At 39.2% G+C, this 27326-nt stretch overlaps 1 protein-coding gene across 9 annotated transcripts in view; it reads left to right on the top strand.

Moving 5' to 3' along the window:
* The window catches only part of PPP1R12B (protein phosphatase 1 regulatory subunit 12B), a 262789-nt gene that overhangs the window by 80185 nt on the left and 155278 nt on the right, over window positions 1-27326 (top strand). For all 9 annotated transcript variants that reach the window (XM_072648190.1, XM_072648188.1, XM_072648189.1 and 6 more), the window contains exons 4-11: window positions 4480-4639; window positions 6361-6505; window positions 7041-7115; window positions 9926-10005; window positions 10713-10852; window positions 22816-22928; window positions 24303-24506; window positions 25671-25753. In XM_072648190.1, coding sequence (XP_072504291.1) covers window positions 4480-4639; window positions 6361-6505; window positions 7041-7115; window positions 9926-10005; window positions 10713-10852; window positions 22816-22928; window positions 24303-24506; window positions 25671-25753 — 1000 coding nt within the window. The remainder of the gene's footprint in view (window positions 1-4479; window positions 4640-6360; window positions 6506-7040; window positions 7116-9925; window positions 10006-10712; window positions 10853-22815; window positions 22929-24302; window positions 24507-25670; window positions 25754-27326) is intronic.

The raw sequence follows: 27326 nt of genomic DNA, 5'->3' as shown, positions 1-27326 counted from the left end.
GGGAGTGCAGTGCCCTCTGCTAGTGGGCGGCGTGAGAGAAAGCAGCAGCTGCCACTTCCATCTTATGGGAGCCTTTCATTACTGTGTGATGGGAGGGGGTGGGTTAAATCTGTCTGCACAGCGTTAGTCACCAGTCACCAACATCCTGGATCCTCTTAATAACTCAGGAAAGGAAAGAACAAACACCACACGGAGGCACCGTCTTTGTGTCCTTTCTTGAGGTTAGGTACAGACTTACTGTATTGTGTAAGTTGGTTCATCTTTGGTAAGGCGGAGCCAACTGATAGAAGTTAGGAAGACTTAGGATTTTTAATTTTTTTTCCATTGTTGAGAGTCTGGAATGAACTTGGGCAAGCCATTTATTTATAAGTTCTGAAATGATTTTGAAAGTCACACTTGTCAGGTCAGTTTGCTTAGAAACGTAAAAAAAAATAAGACAGTAGATTGAAGAAGCAGAGAATAAACTTTACCTTCATCCTCATTTTAGATTTTCAGGAAAATCAGCATCTGGGGATAATTCTGCTGTAGGCAGACAAAGGAGTGCTGGATTTGGTGTAGGTAGGAGAACTTGAGTCTGGTTTCATCTCTGACTGTCTGACTTTGCGCAAGTCACTCAACTTCTCTGGGCCTCAGTTTCCTTATCTGTAAAATGAGTGGGTTGGACTAGGTTATCTCAAAGGTCCTTAACCACTGAAGGTACAGTAATCCTTTAGTAATCATTTAGCTTTTTAAACCAAGTTTTGTGGAAGCAACAAGGGAATGGATAGTCTTGAGAAATGTGGATGGGATTATTGCTAATTCTTTGTAGTCCATGTTTATAGTAGAGTTAACTTCAAAGAGGCTGTGTCCATATGGTGGCCAGCAGTGCAAATCAACAAATGGACCCTGTTACTATTCATTAGTCATGTCCTAAATTGATTCTGTACCTATCTTAATGCACAAACCCACACGGTTTTGCCTGTTGAGACATGCTTTGCCTCATTTAATGAAAATGGAGAATTTTTTTTTCATTCATTCAACAAGTAATTATTCTTAGTAGTTCATTGAGGAACAGCATGGTATAGCTACCTCTAAAGTTGGGAAGCTGTAGATTCAAGTCCTGTTCCCAGTACCTCCTAGCTGTGGGACCATGGACAAATCCCTTAACTTCTCAGTATCCTAGACAGTTCTCTGATGCTATAAGTCACAATGAATTCTTGGACAGCATTGGTGGAGGGCATTTCCAGTCAAGGACCTCCCTACACATACATCTTAGGTCCAGACTGAAAATAAATTATGTACAAAGCCCTGAGCCATGAGTAGGGGATGTAGAAATAGTGATAAAGCCAATTCTTTCATTCAGAGAGCTTGCATCCTGCTGAGAGGATACACAATAGGTCCACCAAGTCTTGAATGCCAGCTGATACACAGGAGAGTACTAACCATTAGTGGAAGAGGAGGCCAGACATTCCAGAGGAGTCAGCTTCCAGGCAGGATCTTGGAGGAAACCAAGGATTCTAAGAGTTGGAGGGGAGGAGGAAGATTATTCTAGGCCAGGGGAACAACTGGTTCGAATTCATGGAGGTCAAAGATAGAGTGCCCATATCAGGGGCAGCAAGTCTGTGTGTGACTGGAAGAGCAAGTGAGTAAAGCCGAGTGAAGTGAAATGAGACTGGAAAGCTAGATTGAAGCCTGACTGTAGACGGTCTTAGATGATAGGCCAGAGAGTTTGTGCTTTATCCTAAAAGCAATGGGGAGCCACCATGGACTGACAGAGTGACCTGTGCCTTGGGAATAGGATTTTTGGATGTTGTGTGGAAGTGGAAGCAAAAAAGATCATTCAGGAGCCTATATTAATAGTCTGGGATGATGAAGGTCTAAACTATGGTGGTGGCTGTGTTATTAAGGAGAAGTGGACAGATGCAAGAGAGATCATGGAGGTAGACTTGACAAAGCTTGGCAACTGGGAGGGGAAAGGTCAGGGATGATGCCAATGTTAAGAACTTGTGTTACTCAGAGGTGACCTCAATAAAAAAGGAAAAGTTTGGAGAGAGATTCTTTGTCCTTATGGAACTGAGAATTTAGTAGGAAAAGTGTGTGTACATGCATGTATGTGTGTGTGTGTGTACCGTGTGTGTGTGTACCATGTGTGTGTGTACACATCTATCTATGTGTCTGCCTATAGGCACATATATATGTACACATACACATAACTATAACATAAGGTAAGATGTGTGAAAGTCTTATGGGAATTCAGGGGAGGAAGAGATGTCTTCTGTCAAGGGGAAATCAGAGATATGTTGGGAGGACTGACATTTACACCCTGTGTCTCGTAGACTCAGTAGGGACTGAACAGGTAGAGTCTACATTGTATGATGAGCATTCAACGTAGAAGCAACGGCTCTGATCAAAGGCAAACTGACTTACTGTCAGTTAGTAAACAATGTTTTAACATCTCCTATGTGCCCAGCACTGTGCTAAAAGTTGGGGACATGAAGAAGGGCAAAGGACAATCCTACCCTCGAGGAACTCACAGTCTAATGGGGGAAACCACCTGCAAAAAGCTATAGACAGGATAAATGGGAGATAATCAGCAGAAGGAAGGTGTTAGCAATGAGGGAAGGGAGAAAGACTTCCTGTAGAAGATGGGACTTTGACTGGGACTAGAAGGAAGCCAGAGAAATCAGGAGGCAGAGAAGAGGAAGGAGGTTTCCCAGGCATGGAGACAGCCAGTGAAAAGGCCTAGAGTCAGAAGATAGAGACAAGGATAGATGGCAGAAAGGCTGGGGGTGCGGAGAAAGATGAGGATGAAAATGGAGCACCCAGTCAGAGAGGTTAGTTTTGGAAAATAAGTTCTTTCTGAGACAAGCTGGAGGAAGAAGTTACTGTTTTGGGTTATGAGACCATCTGTGATTGAAACATTTGCCTTCTGTTGTCTCAAGTGTGAGTGTAGACAGAATCTCAGTATATGTGCCCAGTCCTTAACACCTGAGGGATGATTTGATTCTGTTAGATTTGAGCTCCTGTCAGTCCTTGATTATTTATAGCATCCAGGATCTCTGCAGCAAACCTCTCCCTTCCCACACAAGTTCAGCTGCATTGCAGATTACCAGTAGTGTAACTAACTGGGAGGATGTCAGGACCAAACAGAAAATGAGTGTATCTGGATTTGCGTGAATTGATTTTGGATTTTCCTGTGTTGAGGAAGAATGCTTCTGTGACATCAAGTAATATAAAGTTGAGTATCTTTAATAATTTACCAATCAGATATCCCCTTAATATTTTTAAATGGCATATGAATTTTCTGAAGTTTGATGGCATTTCTTCAGAAGGAGAACACATTTAACTCCAGTTACTATTATATTACTTATTAATAATACTTGGGTAGGAGTCATCTGCACTAGAGATTTTATAGCCCAAAGTACTGTTCTAATTTATGTATGGGAATTGCTCTTGGGAAATCTCTTTAGAGAATGGTGTTTTATTTGTTTTCATTTGCAGTTTGTGGACTAAATATATTGTATTCCTTGTGCTATAGAGGCATGATCACTAGGCTATAATTCAGGGAATCCTGGTTGTAGTGCTCACCTACCTATGTCACCAATGAGCTGTGTGACACTGGAGAGTCACCTGACTCTTCATGTCTGTCTCATCCTCTTTCAGATGTTCTCTCTCCTGGATACATCTGGTGTGAGGCTAAAACTACACATCATGTATAGAAAAGTTCTTGAAAAGTGTTATGCAAATACAAGGCATTTGATTTGTAGGCTCTTTTCCTCTTATGAGTACTTATGGTATGTTCCCCTCATGAATGCTCCTTCATGTAGAATTTTCATTTCTGTATCAGAAGTTATCCATTGATTTAAATAGTAACAGTGATATGTATATGTGTTGTGTGTGTGTGTACACATGCACACATACATGTACACACATAGAACAGTAGTCTTAGTGATCATGTTGTTTCACATTTATTTTAGGAGTAATAATAATAACTCAATTACATACCATTTTGAGGTTTGCAAAGTGCTTTACATATATAATTTCATTTGAGTCTCATAACAACCCTATAAGATAGGTACATATAAGTATTATCTCCATTTGAAAGATAAGGCAAAGATCCTTTCCCTAGTCACACAGCTAGTGAGTATCAGAGTTCGGATTCTACCCTAGATGTTTGTTACTCTCTCTCCAATACTTTTATCTATTCTCATATGCTTCTCTGATGAGGACAGAGAAATGAGAGAGGTGAAGAGACTTGCTGAAGAACACCATTACTTAATGGAAGAAATCTCTTTACTCCAGTTCAGTGCATTTTACACCATACTAGACTTTGTGTGTGTGTGATTGTGTTTAAACGTCATTTGCATTCTAAGCTAGGCATAAAATGGAAAAACTCAAAGCTTGAAGACTGAGCTTGTGTTTTGAGGCATGTTTGGGATCCAGACAAAGAAGATACCCTGCCAGACCAATCCGGGGGCTTCACTCTGCTGGTTTCCACAGGGCTTGATCTGGAGCAGTCGAGAAAAGAAGAGGAGCAGCAGATGCTGCAGGACGCTCGCCAGTGGCTCAATCGTGGTCAAATTGAGGATGTGAGACAGGCTCGTTCAGGGGCCACCGCGCTGCACGTGGCCGCAGCCAAGGGCTACTCCGAAGTCCTCAGGTATGACCTCTTGACACCTTGAGCAAGTTTTGTCAGCCAAAACTTGGCCGATGAGTCTTTTGACTGATGCTTCTGAAGGAGAATGAAGGATTTCTCAGGATAAAAGATTTTCTCAGTTGATATATGTTTCCTCCCTCATTAGACTTTCAGGGTACACACTCCACCTTCTGCCATTGTTCATAATGAGCTTGTCCCTTTCTTTTCTTCTTCCACAGCAGCCTTGGGTTTTGTGTGTTCATGAGCATACAAGCGTGCTATGAGATATAAAGCATGCAAGTGTTCTATGGACCATAAAAAAATTTGGAAAACATTGGTCTACTACACTCCACAAGGCCACTTCCAGGCCTAGGATTCATCACAAATAACATGTACAGCCAGAACCTCTTATAATTAGTAATAAAGTATGAATTTGTAATTATTTTGGTCCTTTATAGTCTCTGGTAATGGCTTTGAAATTTTTAATTACGTATACACCAATTCACTATATTGCGTCTTCCAGATAAATGTAAAAATAAAACTTCTTTAAAGGCTCCTTTTTATATAATATACATCACCCATCCTACACATCCTTCATCTCTTGATGTTGATACTAGCTCAGCTTCCCTAAAAACTTAAATGGCTAGCACCAAAGAGTAGCAACAGGTGCAAGTTGCAGATAAACAAATTCAGGCTTACCATCGTCCCCTTTACCAATTATGTATTATTTACTTTGTATAGATTCTGTACTTATCTGTGTACATGCTCTTCACTCTCTCTGTTTTGTTGAAATCGAGGTCTCTGAGAGCATGAGCAGTTTCGTTTTTGTTGTTATATTTCCTGTACTCAGCACAGTGCCCGGCACACGGTTGATACTTAATAAATGCTTATCAAGTTGTTGAACTGCATTTAAGAAAATCATTCTTAATACTGGGATGGGTTGCCTCCTGAGGCAGTAGCTCAAGCTGAGGCCAAGTGTACACTTGTCATCTGTGTTTACGTGATGAAGGAATTCTTCATCATGTAAATATTGACTGAATCTCTGAGAGCACCTCCAGATCTGAATTCTGTGATTCATGGCTTAAAGATGGGAGCCACAAGTCTTCAGCAGCCCTCCAACAAGTTGAGACTTCAGGATTTCCTACGTGCCACAATCTCAAGTTTGGGCTGTAGATTTTGGTTGTTCAGGCTTTGTTGGCTGAGCGTTTATAGAATGAGGGTATCTGAGTCTGTCATACATCTGCTGTGCAATGTATGAGCGATTTTCTAGAAAGTGCCCTGCAGAGAGTTAGGTTTACAATTTGTATTTTGTCTTTTCCTTGTATGAGAAAATCAAAAACTCATCCTCATGTTATACTTCTAGGATGTAGCTATTTGAATTGGTCTTGCCTTAGTATACATATTGAAGGTACACACCTTTTTAAGTTCTCTGTTTATAGGGACAACATGAGTGTGCCAGGAAAATGCTGAAATGCTGGGTAGCATTTAGTAGATACCATCTTTGGACAATAGAGCTTATGATGGGCTCCCCCAGAATTGCTTTTGAAACCTGAACTTTGACTTAGAGAGTGGAGGGCATCATTCAGTTCATTTTAGTTTAGTGTTTTTTAAATGCCTTTCTTCTGTGTGTAAGACACTTGCTAGGCACTGGGAATACCTAGAATTTCAGGACCCAAAGCTAAGCTGGTAATGGGCTAGGAGAGAACTATAATGTTAAGCATTTTACCTTTGATTTTTCTTCTCAGGCTTTTGATTCAGGCTGGCTATGAACTAAATGTTCAGGATCATGATGGCTGGACTCCCCTCCATGCTGCTGCACATTGGGGGGTGAAAGAGGCCTGTTCCATCCTGGCAGAAGCACTCTGTGACATGGATATCAGGAACAAACTGGTCAGTGAAACAGAAATACAGTAGGCAGCAGTGGGCAGAGTGATCAGTAACATGTCAGAAGGTGATGAATGGTTAGAGCATCACATTGTATGCTTCCTTTTCTAAAAACAAATTTTTGTCGATGTATTTTATTTTTATATCACCTATACTTCTCATTTTATCTTTTCCTTCCACCTGCTCCCAGAGTACCATTCCTTATAAAAATAAAAAAGAGTAGGGAAGAAAATAGTTCAGCAAAAATTAACAAGCATATCAAAGGAGTTTGAAATTATATGCAGTATTCCCCACCCATAGTCCCCTACCTTTGAAAGGAGTGTGAGGAGGTACGAGTACTAAATCTTGTAACATATAAAACATTATTTTTAAATGGCTATCATTTATATGTCTTCTCTGGCAGGACAGTATCATAAAAAAGGGATTCTGTGGGCAGGGTGCAAAAGCAAAACATGGAAGTTGAGTGATCCCTAGCACAGAGAGAACTAATTTTGTTGCTATTTTATTTCCTGCTGGTTATTGTGCCCCTTCTCACTGCCAGGGACAAACACCTTTTGATGTGGCTGATGAAGGGCTTGTGGAACATTTGGAGATGCTCCAGAAAAAACAGAATGTGGTGAGTCGGGACTGGTGCCTTTTATTGAAACTTCTTTAACAATTTGTTATCTGCTCCAGGTATCTTAGCCACTTGCTTTAGATATGCCTCTGCTGAGGGCTAAAATGGGCACATCTGCATTCCTAAATGATTATTGGTTTCTTCAGGGACTATCAGACAGCCTGTTATAAGGAAATATCCCAGAAACCCCTAATGGTAAAACCTACTTTTTATAGTGAGATAACCTATCAATTGTTAGAGTTTTTAAGCTTCTGATTGCCACTGAATTCTCAGCATAGCTATAGAATCATAATTTTTTCCATGCTAAGTACCTGGATACCTCATAAGTTGGATGTCATTGTTGGAAAAACTGAAAAGATCAAGAAACTTTTGTTACTTGAAATTGAAAAAAGAAGCACTGCATTTTGGATCATGGACACTGGATAGCTGAATACTCTGTTATTCCAGAAATCTTAACTATACAAATTTGAAGATTTATTGTCATCGTTACCCCCATCACCCTGCCCTCATTGAGCTTTCAACTGTGGGCGTTATTTTGCTGTCTGCTTTGCAAAATAACAACATAAATATGTTAACCTATACGCTTCATAAAAGACTTCATGTTTTCAAAGAATTCTACATTCCCTATCTCTTTAATCCTCAGCACAGCCTTACAGAGTAGCCATAATATGTATGATTAGTCCCATTTTGTGGATGAGGAAATTTGAGGCTGCTCATAGGCACACCAAATAAGGATGTGATGTCAGTTTTGAAACCAGGTCTCTCTTGACTCCAGGTTCACAGAAAACCAGTGCATAAACTTCTATACAGTGCTTAAAGATGGCAGAGTGTGTGAATGAAAGAATTAACCTTGTGTCCGTTCGAAGATTCCGAGTGTGTGATCACTGGAACAAAGTCAGCAGCCGTGGGAATCCCAGTCAGTGGCTTCCTTCGCATCCGTCTCGGGAGGCTGTTTTTCTGTGAACCTTTTTATTGACTGTGAGGCAGGGAATAGCTGTTCAGAGTGTTGGGACAGGCGCTGTATCTGATAGACCTGATGTAATAGCACTGTTGCATTGGACTTAGAGCAAGTAGGCATTGGTGAGAGTTCTGATAGTGTGGTTGGCACATGTACCCCAAGATCACAAGACCTCCAGAAGTAGGGAAAGAAGGGTTTGTTTTGGGATGCTGAGATAAGAGTTGAGTCCTGCTGTTGGTATTTGTTGATTGACTGGAGAGAGAAAGGACTCTAACAAAAGGGTAGTTACTAACACCATAAATATAGGTGCTCATCTTAGAGAGAATAGGATTTTCAAATTTGAAAAAGCCATTAGCTTTCCCCTAGGCCAAAAGTTTTTAACCTGAGGCCCATGAACTTTAAAAAATATATGTTTTGACAACTGTATGTCAGTATGACTGGTTTCCTTTGTGATCCTATCTATTTTATGCATTTAAAAACATTATTCTGAGAACAGATATGTAAGGGTGCACTAGACTGCCAGACAGGTCCATGACACAAAAAAGGTTAAGAAATCCTGCCCTGGGCCAACCTCTTCATTCGAAAGAAGTTACATGTCTTATAAGTGGTAGAGCAAAGACTAGAATTCGACTTCTCTGAATTGTGCTATGGGCCTTATAAAATGACTAATGGAGGATCCTTTGCAAGTATTTTGGGTAATGGTCCTCTTGCCTTTTCTGTTCCTTTGGCTGAGGGAAAGAGAAACATCTAAATGGGAAGATTGTCTTTGCTTTCTTCTCCTGCTCTAATGATACTGAGACTTGGGCTTTCAAGGGAGCTTTAAGAAGTGTGGACAGCCCTTTATAGTGCATTATTTCTTTCTGGCAATTCTTGTGTTTCAGTTTACTTTAAGACAGTGACAGAATTACATAGAATTATGCTCCAAGCAGAATAACTAATTGCTAACTCTTTAAATCTCTTGTTGTAAAGCACATCACTAGATGCCACTGTTTCCTAAATGACAAAGATTACTACTGTTAGCCACAACAGCATTCCTAAAACAGACATATGTAGTTTGTGTGGTTGGGTTTGGACGTAATTGGATGGCCATGAGGGACTGTAGATTATAATTAATCCTTAATATATTCACTGGCAGATGAGGTTTCTGTTTTACTTTTCCAGCAGTATTTGGTGAATTAGTTTGCAGGCCTATGAATACCCTTTGATCAAGATCTTTTCTCTAGTCTTGGGTGTTAAACTTTCTTAACTATTGATTTCTTTTTGAAGTAAATCTGCTTTTTCATAATAAATCTATAGTGGCACGAACCTTTTGGGTCAGAGGCAAGAACACTGGACTTAGAATCACAGGATCTGGGTTCAAATTCTAGCTGTGCCACTTGTGTAACTACGAGCAGGTCACTTCCCCTTTGTGGGTTTCAGTTTCCTCATCTCTAAAATGAGAGAGCTGGACTGGATGACTTTTAGAGTGGATTTGAGCTTTTATATGTTATGATTCTATGATTAATTGACTTTCTCTCTATCCACCTCCCCCTTTCTGGATTTTTATTCTTTTTCTGAAAAAATGGCCTGGCAAGTTAGCAGAGTTAGCTTTGAAGTTTTGTTCCTTTCTTGAATCAAAGCTTCACCTCCATCTTCTCTGCACAGCCTGTCCTTTACTTTCTCATCCTCACATGTGGCTCCCTAGTGAGGTCGTTGTTAAAAAGACCTAACTTGTGTCACTCTCTGTATCCCCTTCCCTTCAGTCCTAATAGTCACCTCCAGGATGGTCAGACCATTCTGAGAGCCTTTCATTGCTGCTCATGCTTATTAATCAACAAGCTATTTTTCTGTATTTTCCTTTTTCCATTCTCAGCTTCGAAGTGAGAAAGAGACAAGGAATAAACTCATTGAAGCAGACCTGAATGGCAAATTGCAGAGTGGACTCTTCAAAAAGTAAGACATTTGACAATAAGAACAGGACAGGGAGGAATGGGATTTTAGCTGACTTTATGAGCAACTCCTTCCTAGACTTTGAAAATGCATGTTTTTAAGTGATATGAGTTTACAGAACCTCAGAATAACTTATGTTCCTTGCCTTTTTAGTTCTTTCACACATAGCATTGTGCTGTGGCACAGAGGCCTACATAGGCCTAAGAGAAACAGAACAAACTCTGCTTCTTTCCTGTGATCTCTTAGGAAGGTTTTTCTGGGAATTTCATTCATCATCATTATCATCACAATCCTTATCACCAAAAATTATAGCAATAACTCACATGTATTAATTTATTGTGGTTTGCTAAGTGTTTTCATTATAGGTAGATTGCATTTATTAGTGAAGTCATTGAGAATAAGTGAAATGTTTGGAGTTTTGAAATTCGTTAGGCCTGATTTTAGCATTTTTCTCCTTCTGATCCAAGGGTTCTTATCCCATCTACATTGGTGGCAATGTTTACCATCAAGATGCTGGTATGGTCCTAGAGCTATTCAAGCAAACTATGCTTGAGTAAGGGAGTTAAATAAGGCAGACTTGAACCAGGGTTTCAGAGAAAGGAAATGGAAGAAGAAAGAGTTTGAAAGCTACTCCCTTGTTAATCTTCAATACAAGTGAACTCAGAAATTGCTTGTCTTGTCAACACCATTTAGTCTCATTTCTGATTTAGCAAAGAGAAGATTCTGTATGATGAGGAAACACCCAAGTCCCAAGAAGCAGAGAAAGAGATTAAGGAATCTAGCAGCTCTAGCTCAGAAGAGGAAGAAGGTGAAGAGGAAGCTTCCGAGTCAGACACTGAGAAGGAGGCAGGTAATACAGTGATGTTTATGTATAACATTCTCAAGCTGGATAGCTAAGAGAACCTTTCTCAGGGGTGGGGAACCTGTGGCTTCGAGGCCTCAATTGTGGCGCTTTGACTGAAGCAGTCCCTAGAGGGCCCCATGTTTCCCTGAGGCTGCAGGTTCTACACCCCTGGCCTTTCTTATTTGAAAACTACCAAGCCATTGAGGACTCCAAAATAAATTTTTAAGTCTTGATTTTGTTTCAGAAACTTGGTTGTAGAACTCTTGGCTGTGGAAGAGTATATTTAGTCATTCCTAGGTAGTGATGTGATAAGATGCTCTGTGGGCTCTAATATGAGGGAGCCAAATGTCCTGACCCTGAGTTGGTGGATGATATGAAGATCAAATTCCAAAGACTCTGGATTAAAGATGGGAGGCAGAAGAAAGGAGAGCTTGCAAGTACACTTTGGGGCAAATACTTTTTCTTTCTCCCTAGTGAATAAATTCATATTTAGTTATCTAACCTGTAAGTTCCCTCAGTTCTGTGGTTGGTGATAAGATTTTGTAAAAGGCAAGTATTATGCAGGGGAAGAAAGGAATTGTGTATTTTCCATCTTATGACTTTTTAGTTTGGACATGCTCTAGTTACCAAATATATCTTCTTGAGCAGTTTGACCAAGACCTCTTTTATAGCAAGTGAGATATTAGTATAATGTTCCATAAAATGATCAGGAGGTTCATCTAAAATAATTTATAAGAAGCTCTGCTGTGCAGTCAGGCATACATTTGGAGAGATCCATTCACATGTACTTTTATTTCATTCTGCCTATTCTTGAACAGTTCCTGAGGGTCTAGATCTTTTAGAACAGTGCATCACTTTAGATGATCCATAAAGCAGAATAAGAAAAGGTCTTATATTTGATCCGACAAAATGATACCATTAACTTGATACTCTCAACATTCACTGTAAGGCTACATTTCCTGTGAAGGCAAATGTTGGAACACTACAGAATCGTGGATGTAGAATAATTCCAATGTATGTTCAGTATTTCTGGTCAGAAAGACTGACTTGGATAAAAAAAATTCACATAGGCTGTTGGGGTCCCCTAGACCATTACGGGGATCCCTAAACCCTACCCAAGGCTCTTGTCCGGCAAGAGGCCTCGATCTAGTGAGTAATGAAATGAGGCGGGAGACAAGGTGGTGAGAGCTCCGTTTATTCCGGCTAGCTCACATGCATATATAGTCTTAATTACGTGAACATTTCTAAGCCTATACATTGAACCTATCACCTAACACTATTCCTTATATGGGTGTCTTCTCCACTGGACATCCAGAGCTGGACAAAGAACTGCCATGTTGCAAACAAAGACGAGACCCTTCCTCCTGAAATCCATCTAGTTCCACCCCTACTGACAAGCCCCCAGGTTATCTAGGCAGGTTCTCAGTGTGGTGTCCTGCAATGGACAGGGGTCGGCTCTAACTCATCCCGTTACAATAGGTAGCCTGCAGTAGAGCCTGTTTTCTCCTAAACTATGATGTTGCCAGGTTGCCCGTAATAAAGTTGAAGTCTGAACATTGCTGTTCCTTTGGTGGGGATCACGTCCTGGTGATTTTTGGCATGGGAGGCACCGCTACTTTAGATATAGGACACCATCTTCTCTCTTTCCTGCCTGATTCTCTGTGGGCTGTTAAATTTCAGTGAGGGAAGTTGAAAAGTTGAAAGCCTAGAGAAGAGATAAATGCTAGTTGAATTTAGTGTAGCAGATTTCCTTTTGTTCAGTCAGATGGCAGGTACAGTTTGCTGGGAAATGCTGGTCCAGTGCTGACCTGAATGACCGAATACTTAACATGAATACTTTAATATTTATTCAGAATCTACAGTATCTTAGGCACTATCTATCTAGAACAGCCTTCTGGTAGCTTAAATGTTAAGGCATAGTTAGAATTTTAGAATTAGAAGAACACAAGGGGTTTCTCAACTATTGCAGTGACTCCTAACTGGTCTTCGTGGTTTTAGTCTCTTCCCTACTTCAAATCTACTCTGTCCAAGTCTGCCAGTTTAATCTTCCTGCATCACTGCTTTGATTACATTCTTTCCTCTACTTAAAAATGGTCTATGTCTCTCTAACAAATAAAGTTCAACTTCCTTAGCCCAGCAATCAAGGCCTTCTATAATCTGTCCTCAGCAGCCTTGACAATTTTATCTTATCCCACTCTTCTGCATATATACTACTGTGCTCTAGAGTCTAGATGAACCATCCCTTCAACATGTTTTTGCACATGCTTGTATCTGTGTTTTTCCTCATTCCTTCGGCTTGGAATACCTTAACCCTTTGATCCCCTAGTCAGTGCCTTTTAAACAGTGGGTTACTTTAGATGATCTATAAAGCAGAATAAGCTCTTGTATATGATCCCACAAAATGAGACCATTAACTCGATAGATTCAGCATTCACATTTTCAAATTTTGGTTGTTTTTGAAGGCACTTTCTCAGTAAAATTTTCCATGTTTAGCCAAATGTGAGTGGCACAAGAATGGTATTAACATAGAGCTTCTAAACTGCTTATAGCTCTTTGTTGATACCATTCTTATGGCACTTATCAGTAAACTCTATATTGTAATCACTTGTATACAGTACATGTTTTATCTTCCTTACTGTATTTATGGATTGTCATGTAAAGTAATCCAGAAAACAAAAGGAGGTTGCAGATGAAAGGAAGGCTAGGCCATAGGCTCTCCTTGGAGAGGTAAATAAAGGAGTTATTGTGAATCCAAAGACAACCAGAAGTAATGTTTCATGGGACACTCATATTATAATGCTTATGATAACCACTTGCAAAAAAGATTACCATAAAAGTTATTGCAGTTTATGTATGAACATTAGTTGATAAGGATGAGGAGTAAGACAAATTTTACAAAGAATTTGATGTCTTTCCAATTAAAAAAAATTTGCCTCTGAATTTAAATATTGAATAGAATATTTCCATATACATAGTTGCATAGAAAAAGAAGACTGTACTTAAAACTGTCATCTTTATTTTGTACAGCTGGTTTTTCTTTTAAAATATGTAATAATTCAACATGTAACTTTCAAAGTTATCTTACTTATCTGGTTCTTCCTTGTCTTCCTTTCTGTTTTGTCCTATATTTAAAGTGTTGCTCCCTCCTCTCCTTATCCCTTTCCTTCTTCCTCTCCCTGTGTCCACATGGGATATCATGCCCTTACCTGTAGGTGCTCTGCCCGAAGGAATGCAAGTTTTGATGGCTGAAACCTAGCAAAATATCTTAGGGTTTGCTAGCTAGATTTCTTTCTTTTTTATAGTATTTTATTTTTTTCCAATTACATGGAGAGAAAGTTTTCAACATTCACTTTTATAAGATTTTGAGTTCCAAACATTTTCCTCCCTCCCTCCACTCCTCTTTCCCTAAGGGGGCAAACAATCTAATATAGGTTATCCATGTATGTAAATTTCTTTCTTAAAGACTATGCCTTAAGTCCAATTTACTCTAGCACCTTTTAGTGTTCATTGTTTGAGCCCTGAGGGATCAGAGTGAATGTAAATAGTAATTGTTAGTGTTTTGGCCAGGAACCCTGAGGGTCTTTGCCTTCCAAATTAATTTTTTTAAATTAGAAAAAAGGAGCCATTCCTTGGCTCATTTCTTTTTTTTATTTTTATTTCTTTTTTATTAGTTTTATTTCTTTTCAGTCTTCCACAATCACTACCATATAACTTAGATTTCTTTTTCCATCCCTGCCCTCTACTTTCCCCCTCCCTCCCCGAGACGGCATGCAGTGTTACATAGGTTCTACACATACATTCCTATGAAATACATTTTCACCATAGTCATGCTGCATAGATGAATTGAAATGAATGGGAGAAATCATATAACAAACCAAAACGTAATACAAAAGAAAATGATCTGCTACATTCTGCAGTTGAATTCCATAGTTCTTTCTCTGGATGTGGAAGGCATCTTGCCTTAAAAGACCATTGGGAATTCTTTTTTTAAGTCCTTGCATTGCAATGAAGTGCCAAGTCTATCAGAAAAAACTCTCGCACACTGTGGTGCGCTGTGCACAAAGTTCTCCTGGTTCTGCTCCTTTCGCTCAGCATCAGATCATACAAGTCTTTCCAGACCTCTCTGAAGTCTTCCTGTTCATTGTTTCTTATAGCACAGTAGTATTCCATTACATTCATACACCATAACTTATTCAGCCATTCCCCAATTGATGAGCATCCCCTTGATTTCCGGTTCTTGGCCACCACAAAGAGTGCTGCTATAAATATTTTTGTACATGTGGGACCCTTTCACATTTTTATGATCTCTTGGGAATACAGTCCTAGAAGTGATATTGCTGGGTCAAAGGGTATGCATATTTTCATAGCCCTTTGAGCATAGCTCCTTGGCTCATTTCTTAACTAGTTTTAATCATTAAATGGGTGTTTCTTCAGTCAAAGTGAGAACTCTGAGAGACTGTAGCTTAAAAAGGCCAAGGTCTCCCACTGCATCCTAGGCCATTTCCAGTTGTCCTGAAATATATCTTACTGCTGGACGGATGTACGTGACTGTGGAGGAGAAAGTGAGACTCATTTCTAAACTCACCACCATGCTGCTAACTCAAGCCTTGATTGACACCACCTTCCTCAGCCTTCCTTGACTGGCACTTTGTTCAGAAATTCTTGGCAGGATATTTTTAGGATTATTTCTTTTATTATGGTTGTCAGGTTTTTTGACCTTTGTTCTACTGGGAGACATCTTGTAATCCTTGAAACGTCTCTACATATTCTTTCTTGGAGAGCATTATGTTTTGCTTACATGGAGACCATGTTTTCTTTTAATATGTTTGCCTGTGCTTCTCTTCTTCTAGATTGTCCTTCACCTCACACATTATATATCATACATCATTCATCACCAACTGCCTTTTGGATATCTTCAGCTGAACATCTCATATAAGGCATCTCAAACAGAAATCCAAAACAGAAATCATTATCTTTCTCACCAAACCCTTCCCTTCTAAACTTCATTTTTCCTGTCAAGGACACCACCATTTTCCCAACTCCTCAGGCTCACAGCCTCTGTATCATCCTTTACTCTCCTTCTTATTCACATCCACATCCACATTCTCTCTTAGTATCATGCCCTTACCTAAGGGTGCTCTGCCCAAAGGAAGGTAAAGTTTGAAAGCTGAAACCTATCTAGATATCTTGGGGTTTACTGGCTAGATTTTTTTTCTTAAAGACTATGCCTTAAACCCAGTTCACTCAGGCTCTCATTGATTGGCCAGATACCCCAACACAACTTAATGATTATTGTTTGGGCCCTGATGGCTTAGAGTAACTGGCTCAGAGTAAAGGTAAATAGTAATTGTTTTTCTTTTGGCCAGAAAGCCTGTGGGTCTTCCCCTCCCTTGTTGTCCTTCACTTTGAAGAGTACCAAAATGACATAACTGTGCTAAGAGCCAAGTTTCAATGTGTCCAGCTGTGGCCGATCAGACCAATAGGAGCTCAATATGCTCTACCACAGGTGGACACAAATAGTCCATGTGAAAATTTGGAATTTCCCTTCCTTTATCTAATTGTTCTCATAACATTCAGAAAAAATGTCCTATTCCAAGACTATGCCAGGAGGAAACATTTCTTTTCAGAAGAATACAATGGGGAAACTGAGCCAGAAGGATCCCATCCCAGGCTGAGGACAAGATTGTCCCCTGAGGCAAACTTTTGCCTGTAACAGTCACATTCTCTTCTGAGTAGTAGAACATAATTAGTAATGATCCCGAAGGCTTTTGTATCAGATGGCAGGTTTCACTAATCAAAACTTTTACCAGAACTTACATCTTAGATCTTAAATTTGTCCTAAAAACCAATCACTAGAGATTATTTATCACCAAAACAAGTTCCTTATTTAGAAACTCCATATAGAGTTCCTAATAAACCCAGTTTACCTGAGTCTGAGGCGCCACTGCTTTCTAGCCTCAGATGCTATAGCCACTTGGGTTGTGCTTTCAGGCTTTTCCAGCCTTAGGGACTGGCACCCCTCCTTCCCTTCAAAAATAGGAAAGTGTTAACATCTTTTCCCTGAGCAGCTCTGAGTTCAGATTAGATCTTAAGAAGTCCTTTTGCAATAATGACTGGACTTTGAGGAAGCCACCGTGAGGCTGTCTTAAATTTATCACAGAGCTTCCTAGAGCCATAAAATTCCTGTTATCCCTCATCTTGTCTCTTATCTTCCAAACCCCATAAAACCTCAAGTTATTATAACAAATTAACTTACAAATATAAATTTGATAGACCTTCCAAAAATCATACAAAAGATTTTACAAAACATTTCTTCATGCAACAAATATTTTCCTCTCTTAAAAACAGTTTACAATCTATCACAAAACCCTCTAGAATATAATTGGAAAAAATTACAAGAAAAGATCTAAAACCAAGACCTTTGCATATTTACCAAGTTTCCTTTCACAAACATACTTCTGTAAATGCTTGATTTATAGCAAAATAATTTTAGTTAAAACTTCCTTCTTAATAGCAGAAATAAACTTTTTAACATACTTAATCTATCCTTAGATGAAACAGGCTTGAAAATCATACCCATATATAAAAATATATGTGTGTGTGTATATATATTTTTTTTCAAGGATTTTTTCAATAGGAATCCTACAACATAGAAACTCTTACACAGAATTCATAGTACCTTCTTAACCAATTCATCATTAATTTAACAATGCAATTCCTAATATAACAACATTTAGATAAATTACTTTTTCAACAATATATTATTACATATTTAAAACTTAAAGCAACACATTGTTGATTCAGGTAAATGCATTTCCTCATCACCTTGCACAGAAATTCATCTCCTTACATAACTTTTTTTAATTATAAAATTTTGCTATAAAAGAAAAAGAGGGACAGTGTCATATATCTGTATAGAAGAAAAGAACTTTCTTAGCTCTGCTTGATACCAGGAATGAGTCAGTATCTAACCAGCCAATCATGTGATCACTAGGTGCTAAAAGCAGGGCTTAGGAGTAATCAGGTAGGGGAATTTTCCTTTTTTAGAAAGGACATAGCAAAATTACTGGGAAATAGAGTTAGGAAGATCCTACCTCAAGTCTTCAAGACTCTCTCCAAATATCTGCCTGTAGCAGTTCTCAACCTGCAGTCTGTGTCAGTTTGCTTTATGATAACTTAGACAATTTAGTCCTGTAATCAGAGCTTAAAACAATCGTAAATTGTAGTCCCATAAAGTTTTAAATAGCAAATAAATATTGACTTGATATCCTTTCAGGTAGAGTCATCTCAAGTTATTACTTTTCATCAATACCCTTGTTTCTACCATGAGGTAGCAAATATCAGTATTATCGCTGCTTATTCGTAACCAAATATAAATTCAAATTATTTAATTTCTTTCACATCTCCATAAAATCCCAATCTATGTATAACAAAATCCAAATTTAAAAATTGTGACAATTACATTAGATTAATGTTGCATCTAACATATACCCTTCCTTGTGTCAAGCACTTTACAATCATAAATGCTAAATAACAATATCTTCTTCTGCTCAATCCTGATAGGAGGAGCACTCCCAGATGTTGCTCTTTATTCCCCCAGGACAGATTTTGACTTGAATCACATCAAATATGGATTTATAATCACTAATGATAAACATTTTAACCTTTGCACTCCAGTTTCCCACTCCATTCCCCTTGGGAGTTTCAGGCTATATACTAGGAAAAGCATATTCTACAAAGAGTTTGAAATCACACCTGTTCTCCTCAGGTTAGCTTAAAATATGCCAATATTCTAAGACTAGGCTTTTGATCCAGGCAGAGACCTAAGGAATTTAATTTAATGCTGACAAAGTGTGACTTCTAAGAATGGCACTTGGGAGCTTCATAACTAAGAGTAATAATTACAAATCACAGTAAACATTTTTAAAAACTTAAAACTGGATAACCTTCCATAACTTTGCCTATTGGTTTCCCAATCAGGATAAAGATTTTCTGAAATGAAGTGGGGGGAGGGAAGGAAGTAACTTCCTCTGGTGCACAAAGTTGGAGTACACGGACACTCTACAATCCCACCCATATCTTTCTCCCTTTACATTTCAAACAGACCAAATACCAATCTCTTCTAGCCTTCCTGCTACTTCAAAAAAAGAAACCTTAGAAGTTAAGAGCCTAACAATTTATATATATGGAGCCACATTTTTCCTTCTCAGCCACCCCCTCTAACCACAGACAAACACACACAGACAAGACAGTTACCAAAGCATTATATTTTATATATAATATATTACATATATTATATACCAAAGCACATCAATTTCGAATTCAAATTCAGCCTGGTCAGAAACTTGGGGTTATTTACTCTGATTGATTGCTTAGCAAGTTCCCCAATGGGCTCTCCAGAGGTACGTTTTGTCAGAGATTAAGCTTAGAATTTCTTCCCCCCATTGCTTGAAATCCTGGAACTCTGTTCATGTTCACTCATTAGCTTAGGGTCAACCAGGAAACTCCTGAACAGGGATATGACCAACAGAGAGATTGCAGTGCCAAACTTCACTCCATCAGTAAAAGACTGACCTAGAGTGCAAGTTCCTGGGCTGGTCTTATCTTTGCCCACTATACTGGCTGACCTTGTCACCCAGCAAATTTCCTCCCCCAGTTCCTCTGAACTCCCCAAAACGTGTTTTGAGGTCATATGCTTGGACAGAGTAGATTTCACTTACAGGGACTGTAAAAAAAATTTTTTACAGGAGTGCTCTCCCTATGTCTTATTTCACTCTGCCCAAGTCAGTGAGCCAGGCCCCATGTTGGGTGCCAAATTGTTAAGAGACAAGCTTGACACACAAAAAGATATCAAGGAAATTTATTAAAATAGAGTTCAGAGGAATTGAACATCTTGGCTAAGGTGAACTCCACCCTTCTTCAGAAAGAGAAAGAGAGAGTGATACGGAAGTGAGGGCATTTTTATAAAGTTCATGCAGAACAGATCCTCCCATCAGAGGACGGATTGGTCTCTTCTCTTTTGGGTCACAGTCTTTTGACTCACCCACTGTATGTCATTAACAAGCGCAGTTGAATTTTTAGGTGGCTTCTTAAAATGACTTCATGTTCTCTTTGCTGATAGACTTTCCCTCAAACAGCCCATCAAGCCTGTGTACAAGTTTCTGACCTTCTTTACCTGACTCTGCTAGGTCACAATTCTGATTAACTTTCACCCAAAGCTGTGGAAATAGAACTTCTTCCTTGTTTCCCACAGCGCCTTCTCTGATGTGGACACCCTCTGCTGAGCAGTCCTGTGCCAGCGTCTCCTATGTCACACAATCAGTTCCAAAGTTCTTGAGACCCTGATAGTATCCGTGTATAGCTTCTTCTGACCACCATGTGAATACTTGCCCCTCCCAGTATGCCTTGGCTCATCTCACTTCTTAAACAGCCCTAATCACTGAATGGGCATTGCCTCAGTCAGAGTGAGAATTCTGAAAGACGTTAGCTTAAAAAGGCCAAGGTCTCCCACTGCATCTTAGGCCATCTCCAGTGCTCCTGATCTATATTTGGCCACTGGAACCAGATAGCTCCAGAGAAGAAAATGAGGGTGATGACTTTGCACAGATGATCCTCACTTAAATACAGTTGACTTGCAAGTCATGGCATCTTCTTCCTGATGTCATGGTCCACTTTGAAAACGAAGGACAAACCACATGTCCACATTCAATCAATTGCCAAACCTTATTTCTACATCTTTATTGTTTCTCTTTTTCTCTCCTCACACAGTTGCCACCCTGTGTCAAGCCATCAATGCCTCATGCCTGGGTTTTTTCTATCACTTTCTGTTTGATATCCCTCCTCCAAATGATCCTTCACTGAGCTTCCAAAAATGATTTTCCTAAAGCATCTGCCTCTGTCTCTATATCTTTGTCATTCTCTGTGTCTCTCTCACGTGTACACACACACACACACACACACACACTCTCTCTCTCTCTCTCTCTCTCTCTCTCTCTCTCACTCACATACTCACACTCACATATCCCTTCAGTAAGCTATAGAGGCTGTCTGTTACCTCCCAGATCAAATGTAATTGCATGTAAAGCCCTGTATAGTCTGGCCCCTTCCCATCTCCCCCAGTCTTCTTACACTTTACTCCCCTCCATCCATCTACATTCTGGTTATACCTATTTACTCTTCCCCTTACATGACACACCATCTTTGAACCCTGTCCTTTCCCTACACAAAGTATGTTAGAGTAGGAATTCTTTGGGGCAATCAACTGAATTAGCTCAGGAGCCTTTAATCTGGGGTTGACAGATCCTCTAAGGCAGAGCTTCTTAAACTTTTTCCACAAATGACCTTTTTTCACCTGAGAAATTTTTACATGAACCTGCTTATATAGGTATATGAAATAGCAATACAAATCAAACATATTGATAATAAATCATAAAGAAATGTATTTTGGAACAATTCTTTGGCATACATATAATTTTATCATTTATTAAAGAGGAAGGCAAATTTGCATACCAACGAGATGAATATGTTTGTTTATTTTTACATAAAGCATTAAATCTTGGCAGAACATTTGATACTGCAGGACATAGAGCATCTTCGACATTTTTCAGAGTTGATCAGTATTTTGATTTTGTAATCATCAATGCTGAGAATGACACTTTGTATAAATATATAGTACAAAATAGCAGAAGCATATCTAGGGCCATTTTAGAAATTGTTGAAAATTCTGTCCTAATCGCAAGCCAAAATTTGTTTAATGATTTTATATGTACAGTAAAAACACTGCAATTCATAATATACAGTAGTCTTGAGACTGAGCCAAGGTGTTTCTGGCAGTGTTTGTTAGTGTTGCACGCCATGACAGCAGTCGTCCTATGTATAGATAGGAATATTGACACATTGACAGAATAGGTGCAGCATCTTTGTGTTCCTGGATCAAGGAGACTTTCAAATCTCATTTTGGGCCATAATCTCAGGAAGAGATTGCGAAATAATAGAATTTAGAGTTGGAAGAAGCCTCAGCATTCATCTGGTCCAGGAGTTCTTAACCTTTTTTGGTCATAGATCCCTTTATCCATCTCTGATCCCCTTCTCAGAATAACTTCTTTAAATGTATTAAATAAAATACATAGGACTACAAAGGAAATCAATTCTAATGAAATATAGTTTTCAGAATATTTCAATCTTAGGTTAAGGACCCCTGATGAAATTCAGTTGATTGCCTGAGAGAATTCATACTATAATATACTCAAGCAGTCATTCAGCTTCTGCTTGAAAATCTCCAGTGAGGAGAAATTCACTACCCATGAGGGGCTGCTTAATTAGTGGTAGTGGGGAGGAGGGGTTGGTCTTACTGTGGTGACTCAGAACAGAGGTGTTAGAGCCTCTACCTGAGGCAGCAGGTTCCTTGGGGGAGGAGGGAGTGTCCCACTCTCACTGGTCAAACCAGTCATTTCATTCCTCATTTGATACTTTGGGGTTTTAAATTTTGTTTTGTTATTGTTTCATATGTGCTAGTTTTGTCTCCCCAACCAGACTACAGATTTATTGAGGTCAGGGACCATGTCTGATACTTCTTTTGTCTCTCCCACGGTGCCTCCCTAACACTCATGAGCACAATAAATGCTTCATAAAATTTTACCAGTTGATGAAATATTTCACACTTGTATGGCCCAGTAACTCATTCATCAGATTACATTGATATACTTTTAATCCATCTATACATAATAAAGATTTCGACTAAAGTTCTTAGGGCAGGGGAGTAAGTTACACACTGATTTGGTTAACTTAGAGTTCTAGCAGTCTCTTAGTGGTTTTCCATTTTTGTGGAGTTCACATATTTGTGTGGATTCATGCTTTAATCCTTTTGTCTAATAATTGCTAGGTGACCCCTTTCAATTAGCAGAGAAGTGCATGAGAGAGAAGCACGATTTTAATAGTATTTTTACTCCTTCTCCACTGTTAAACACCAGATCAAAAGCCAGAGGCTGTTGTCAACCACTCCAGTTCTGAATCAAAGAGTATGCTCATGGAGCAGATACCACCACCATCTCAGAATATTTTCTCTGCTTCTCCTGCCAGAAGAGTGAGTACCTTGGGAAGGCCATAAAATCAACTCTAGCATTGTGTTATTCCCTAGAAAACCAAGAGGATGGCTTTGGTGTGAAGTTTTGTAAAATAATATTATCATAGCTTATAACAGATTATATATTTATGTGCTTTGGGGTTTATAAATATGCTTTTGATGTTGATTCTGTAAAACTCTCATCTGGATGGTAGCATTAGTGTACAGAACAAAAAGGGCCTTTCTTGTTAGAAAGTGCTTGTTACCTATCACCTGAAAAAATTTATCTTAAGTTAATATTTCCTACAAATGGTTTTGTATAGGCAACAGTCTAGGGGAGCTTAGGCTTCCAGCATTTACTGTTTTGACAGCCTCCCTGTGCTCTTTGCCTCTGGTCTAAAGTCTTTCTCATGAGACTCCCATCTCTGCATTTATGGAAAGTTAAAAAGAAGGTAAGTGTCCACTGAAATGCAAAGCACCAGTTGATTCATACACCATTAGTTGTCTTGAAACATTGGGGAATAAACATGATGCACATGGCATTCTATGGCATTCATACTCTCTCCGATAGGCAAAGATGACTTCACAGGTAAGGGAATCCATGGCACTTTGCAAAAGGGCTTTAGACTACATTAAAGCTGCAGACTAATGTAGGCGTATCCAAATCCTCTGAAAGATTTTTAGCAATTAGAATTTGAATGAATTTTTGTAAAGATTGCACATCTTTACACCTTTTACTCACTACATGTTTTTGTTAAGTATAATACTTTAGTACTTCATAGATCCTTGGCCTGCATAGGATAGACTTAGATTTAGAGTTGGAAGGGGTTTTTCCAGTTCTTCATTTTACAGCCTTAATTGACTATTTCTTCAGTTGGTATACCTAAAAAAAAATGTCACTTATTAGCCAGACTTCTAGTGGTATGAGCCTATCTGAGCTAGTCTGGGCTGGTTGCCAGGTGATAGATGACAGTTTGTTGCTGAGCCCGTACTCTTTGCCTTTCTAGTTGGTAGGACTTGGAACTACTAGGCATAGCTTTTACAAGAATTTAGGGCCACCTCTCCATTACATTGAAGACTTTAGAAACAGGGTTACTTAATATAAAATCAGCTTGTCTTACTGCCTTTCTTGGTAAGAACTCATTTTAGTGTTAGTTTTCAACCTCTGGGTCAAGTCAATGTCTGTTATCCCCATTTTATAGATGGGAAAAATGAGGGCCTACATGGCACACATGTAACTAGGATCCAGCATTGTAACCCTTGCACGAGACAGCAGGGCTTTATTGAGCTCAGATGTAAAGAGTGGAATTATGTTGGGGAAAAGCTAGTTGTCTGAGATCATTGTGTGAATGTTGCCATTTGACTAGTTCTTCTTGTTCCTTCCTTTCCTTGAAGTTCTCCTCTAGTTTCTTCAGTAAGGCAGAAGAGCCCAAGGATGAATCACCCTCCTCGTGGCGACTTGGACTCCGGAAGACTGGTAGCCACAACATGCTTAGTGAGGTGGCCAGTCCTCGGGAGGCTTTAAGGGATCGAGGCTCCTCCATCTACCGTTCATCATCGAGCCCCAGGATTTCTGCACTGCTAGACAACAAAGAAAAGGTGCTGTTTGGGGGGGTCATGAGATTTATTCTGTGACAGTCCAGCTGTGGGGGTAAATAAAAAACCCTTGCCAGCCCCAGAAAGACACAGGTATTGAAGATAGATCAACACCTTAATACTGGGGACAAAACATGATTCACAAGGGACAGGTATTTGTTGACAAAAGTTGCAGTAATTCTTGCTCTACCAATCACATAGTTTCTCCTTTTTACCGTACTTATATCCAGTCTTCTCACACTTAGGACAGCAACAGTGTGATGTGCATCCAGGCTTGGATGGGTCTTCCTGAAAAAATACCACTTGCTTGTTTTTTTAGGACATGGGAGCAAAATAGTTAAAAGACATTTGGCACAATCCCTTAATTTAGACTTTCAAGCCAAAAGATCTCAGCAAGAATAGAATTTGGAGGAAAAAATGCTCCTAAAACTTCCACCAACAATAAAAGGGGGCAAATCTGTTTTGTAGTGGCTAAGCAATCCTCACAAATAGCTTCTCACCCAAGATGAGTAAAAATGATTTATTTCAAATTGCCCCATCTCAGGTCTTAAATTGGCTCACTTGATATTCTTGTCCTTCCTCTCTGAAGTCATGACATGTTATTTTAGTTAGATTGAGTGGTTTTTTAACCTACTGAGAACGCTGAGATGGAAGGAGGTATGGTAGCTTGGTTGTCTTTGTAGTGATATTTGTTGTATTTTTCTTCCAAGAACCATCTACATTTTTTTTCCCTCACAGGATAAAAGGACAACCTAACTTACTTGTCCTTTATATCTGAAGTCTAATTGTTCCAAAACAAATGTGATAGTGGTAGGGGAGAAGAGTAAATGAGTACTAGTCCATCTAACATTTAGAACTGTTTGGAATTTGACTTTTGAACACCTTACCTCTCTGCCATAACTGAGCAAATTGGGCTACATTTATCATGCTCTGATCACCACTGCAGTCCAATGGCTTATTCCACATATACTTGTTTCTCTTTGAAAGGACCCAGGAACTCCTGAGCCTCTGAAAACTTGCCATTGTATGTAACCATGGATATTGAATTGATGTCTGAACTGATCTGGATAATTGGGTTTTGGTTTGTGGTGATACATTTAGTCCCAGGCTTTATCTTCTGTGTCAATACTATACCCACCCAATACTTTCCTTATTTTGGTTTTGCAGGAGAGGGAAAACAAAAGCTATTTTTCTTCACTAGCACCCCGGAGACTCAATAACGCAAGTGACATTGAGGAAAAGGAAAACAGGTATGGCTATGTCAGTCTAACAGTCTAATACTCTGTGCCAAGGTTTTCCTGGGTTCTAGTTTCTCTGCCCTAAGTAGACAGATATCCCTGGTCCATTTTGGATGTCCTTCTGCCAGCATCCTACTGCACAGTATTGGTATTACATGTGCTCCTGGTCCCTCCTTCTCGTGATTTTTTTTACTTAATACATCTATGTGAAATTTTTCTTTTAGTTTTTATACCTGTCTCACCATGCCCTACAGCTAGTCCACTTTCTTCTTCAGAGGATCTTTTCTGTTATTTTCTACTATGATAATCAACTTCCATTCTGTGCCTGAGGGACACTGTAGATAGAGTGCTGGACCTAGAGTCAGGAAAGCCCACCTTAGACACTTACTAGCTGTGTAATCCTGGGAAAGGCACTTAACCTCACTTTGCCTCAGTTTCCTCAACTGTAAAATGGGAATAATGATAGTACTCTCAGAGCTGTTGTGAGAACAAAATGTTATTTGAAAAGTGCTTACTACATAGTAGGAACGTAATAAATCCCGCCCTGCCCTTCCTCCCCTTCCTTCGCCTTGTCTTCCCTTCTTTCCTTCCCTCCTACCATCCTTCCTAAAATAACCTACTTGTATTCCAAATTCAGAGATATTGTGATTTATGCTCTAAATTTATTTTGCATAAAAAAGATACTTAATGACTGCTTGCTGAATTGAATTGAAAATTATAGGCTCTAAAGGATATTGACTCTTATTTATGTCAAGTGTCCTTAGTACTTTCATATCATAATGGTGAAGTATTAGTACAGAACTTTAAAAAAGAAATTTTAGCCTGTTGGTAAGAAATGGTCCTTGTTATTATAAAGCAAATTATTTCCTATATGTGCAGGTTTTCACAAATATATATCATCAGCACATGGCTGCTGTGTACCCACAGATCAGGTCTGGGACCCAGCCAGAGTGCCTTCTGATTCATGGGCACCTAATAGCTGATGTGTCCAAAAGACCAGGGAAGTGATCACTTTGAGGGGATGGAAAGGACACTGGGTTTGGAGTCAGATTCTGGCCCCTAGTGCTCATTAGTTGTGTGACTGTGGGCCATTCACTTCTCAGGGTTTCAATTCCTCATCTGAAAAATGAAGATCTCAGTGAGTGATTGCTAAGGTTCATTCCAGATCTAACATTCCATGATTCCAGGAATGCTGTTGCTATGGAATATGATGTCTGAAATTGTATACATAGTTGGTTAATTTGGTAGAACTCTTTCCAGTTTCTGGAAGCTCAGTGCTAACCTTTTGTTAGTTGTCTCCAGTTTTAGTTGCACCAATATACAGTTAAGAAGGCATGATACAAAGATGTGTGGTGCTGTGATCTGAATCCCTGAGGGGCTTACAGGGGATACAAGATTAACATACATAACATAGATAATTGTTGTAAGAAAGCATGCAATTCATATATCACCCAAATCAAATTGTTTGCCTTCTCAGTGAGAAGGGTGGTGAGGGAAGGAGAGAATTTAGAACTCAAAATTCTAAAAAATGAATGAAAAATGTCTTCATGTGTAACTGGAAAATAAAATAAAATATTTTAAAAGA

Source organism: Notamacropus eugenii, chromosome 2 (genome assembly GCF_028372415.1).
Source record: "Notamacropus eugenii isolate mMacEug1 chromosome 2, mMacEug1.pri_v2, whole genome shotgun sequence".
NCBI classification, from domain to species: Eukaryota; Metazoa; Chordata; class Mammalia; order Diprotodontia; family Macropodidae; genus Notamacropus; species Notamacropus eugenii.
Note: the sequence above shows the minus strand (reverse complement) of the source record. Positions and strands in the feature narration are given on the sequence as shown.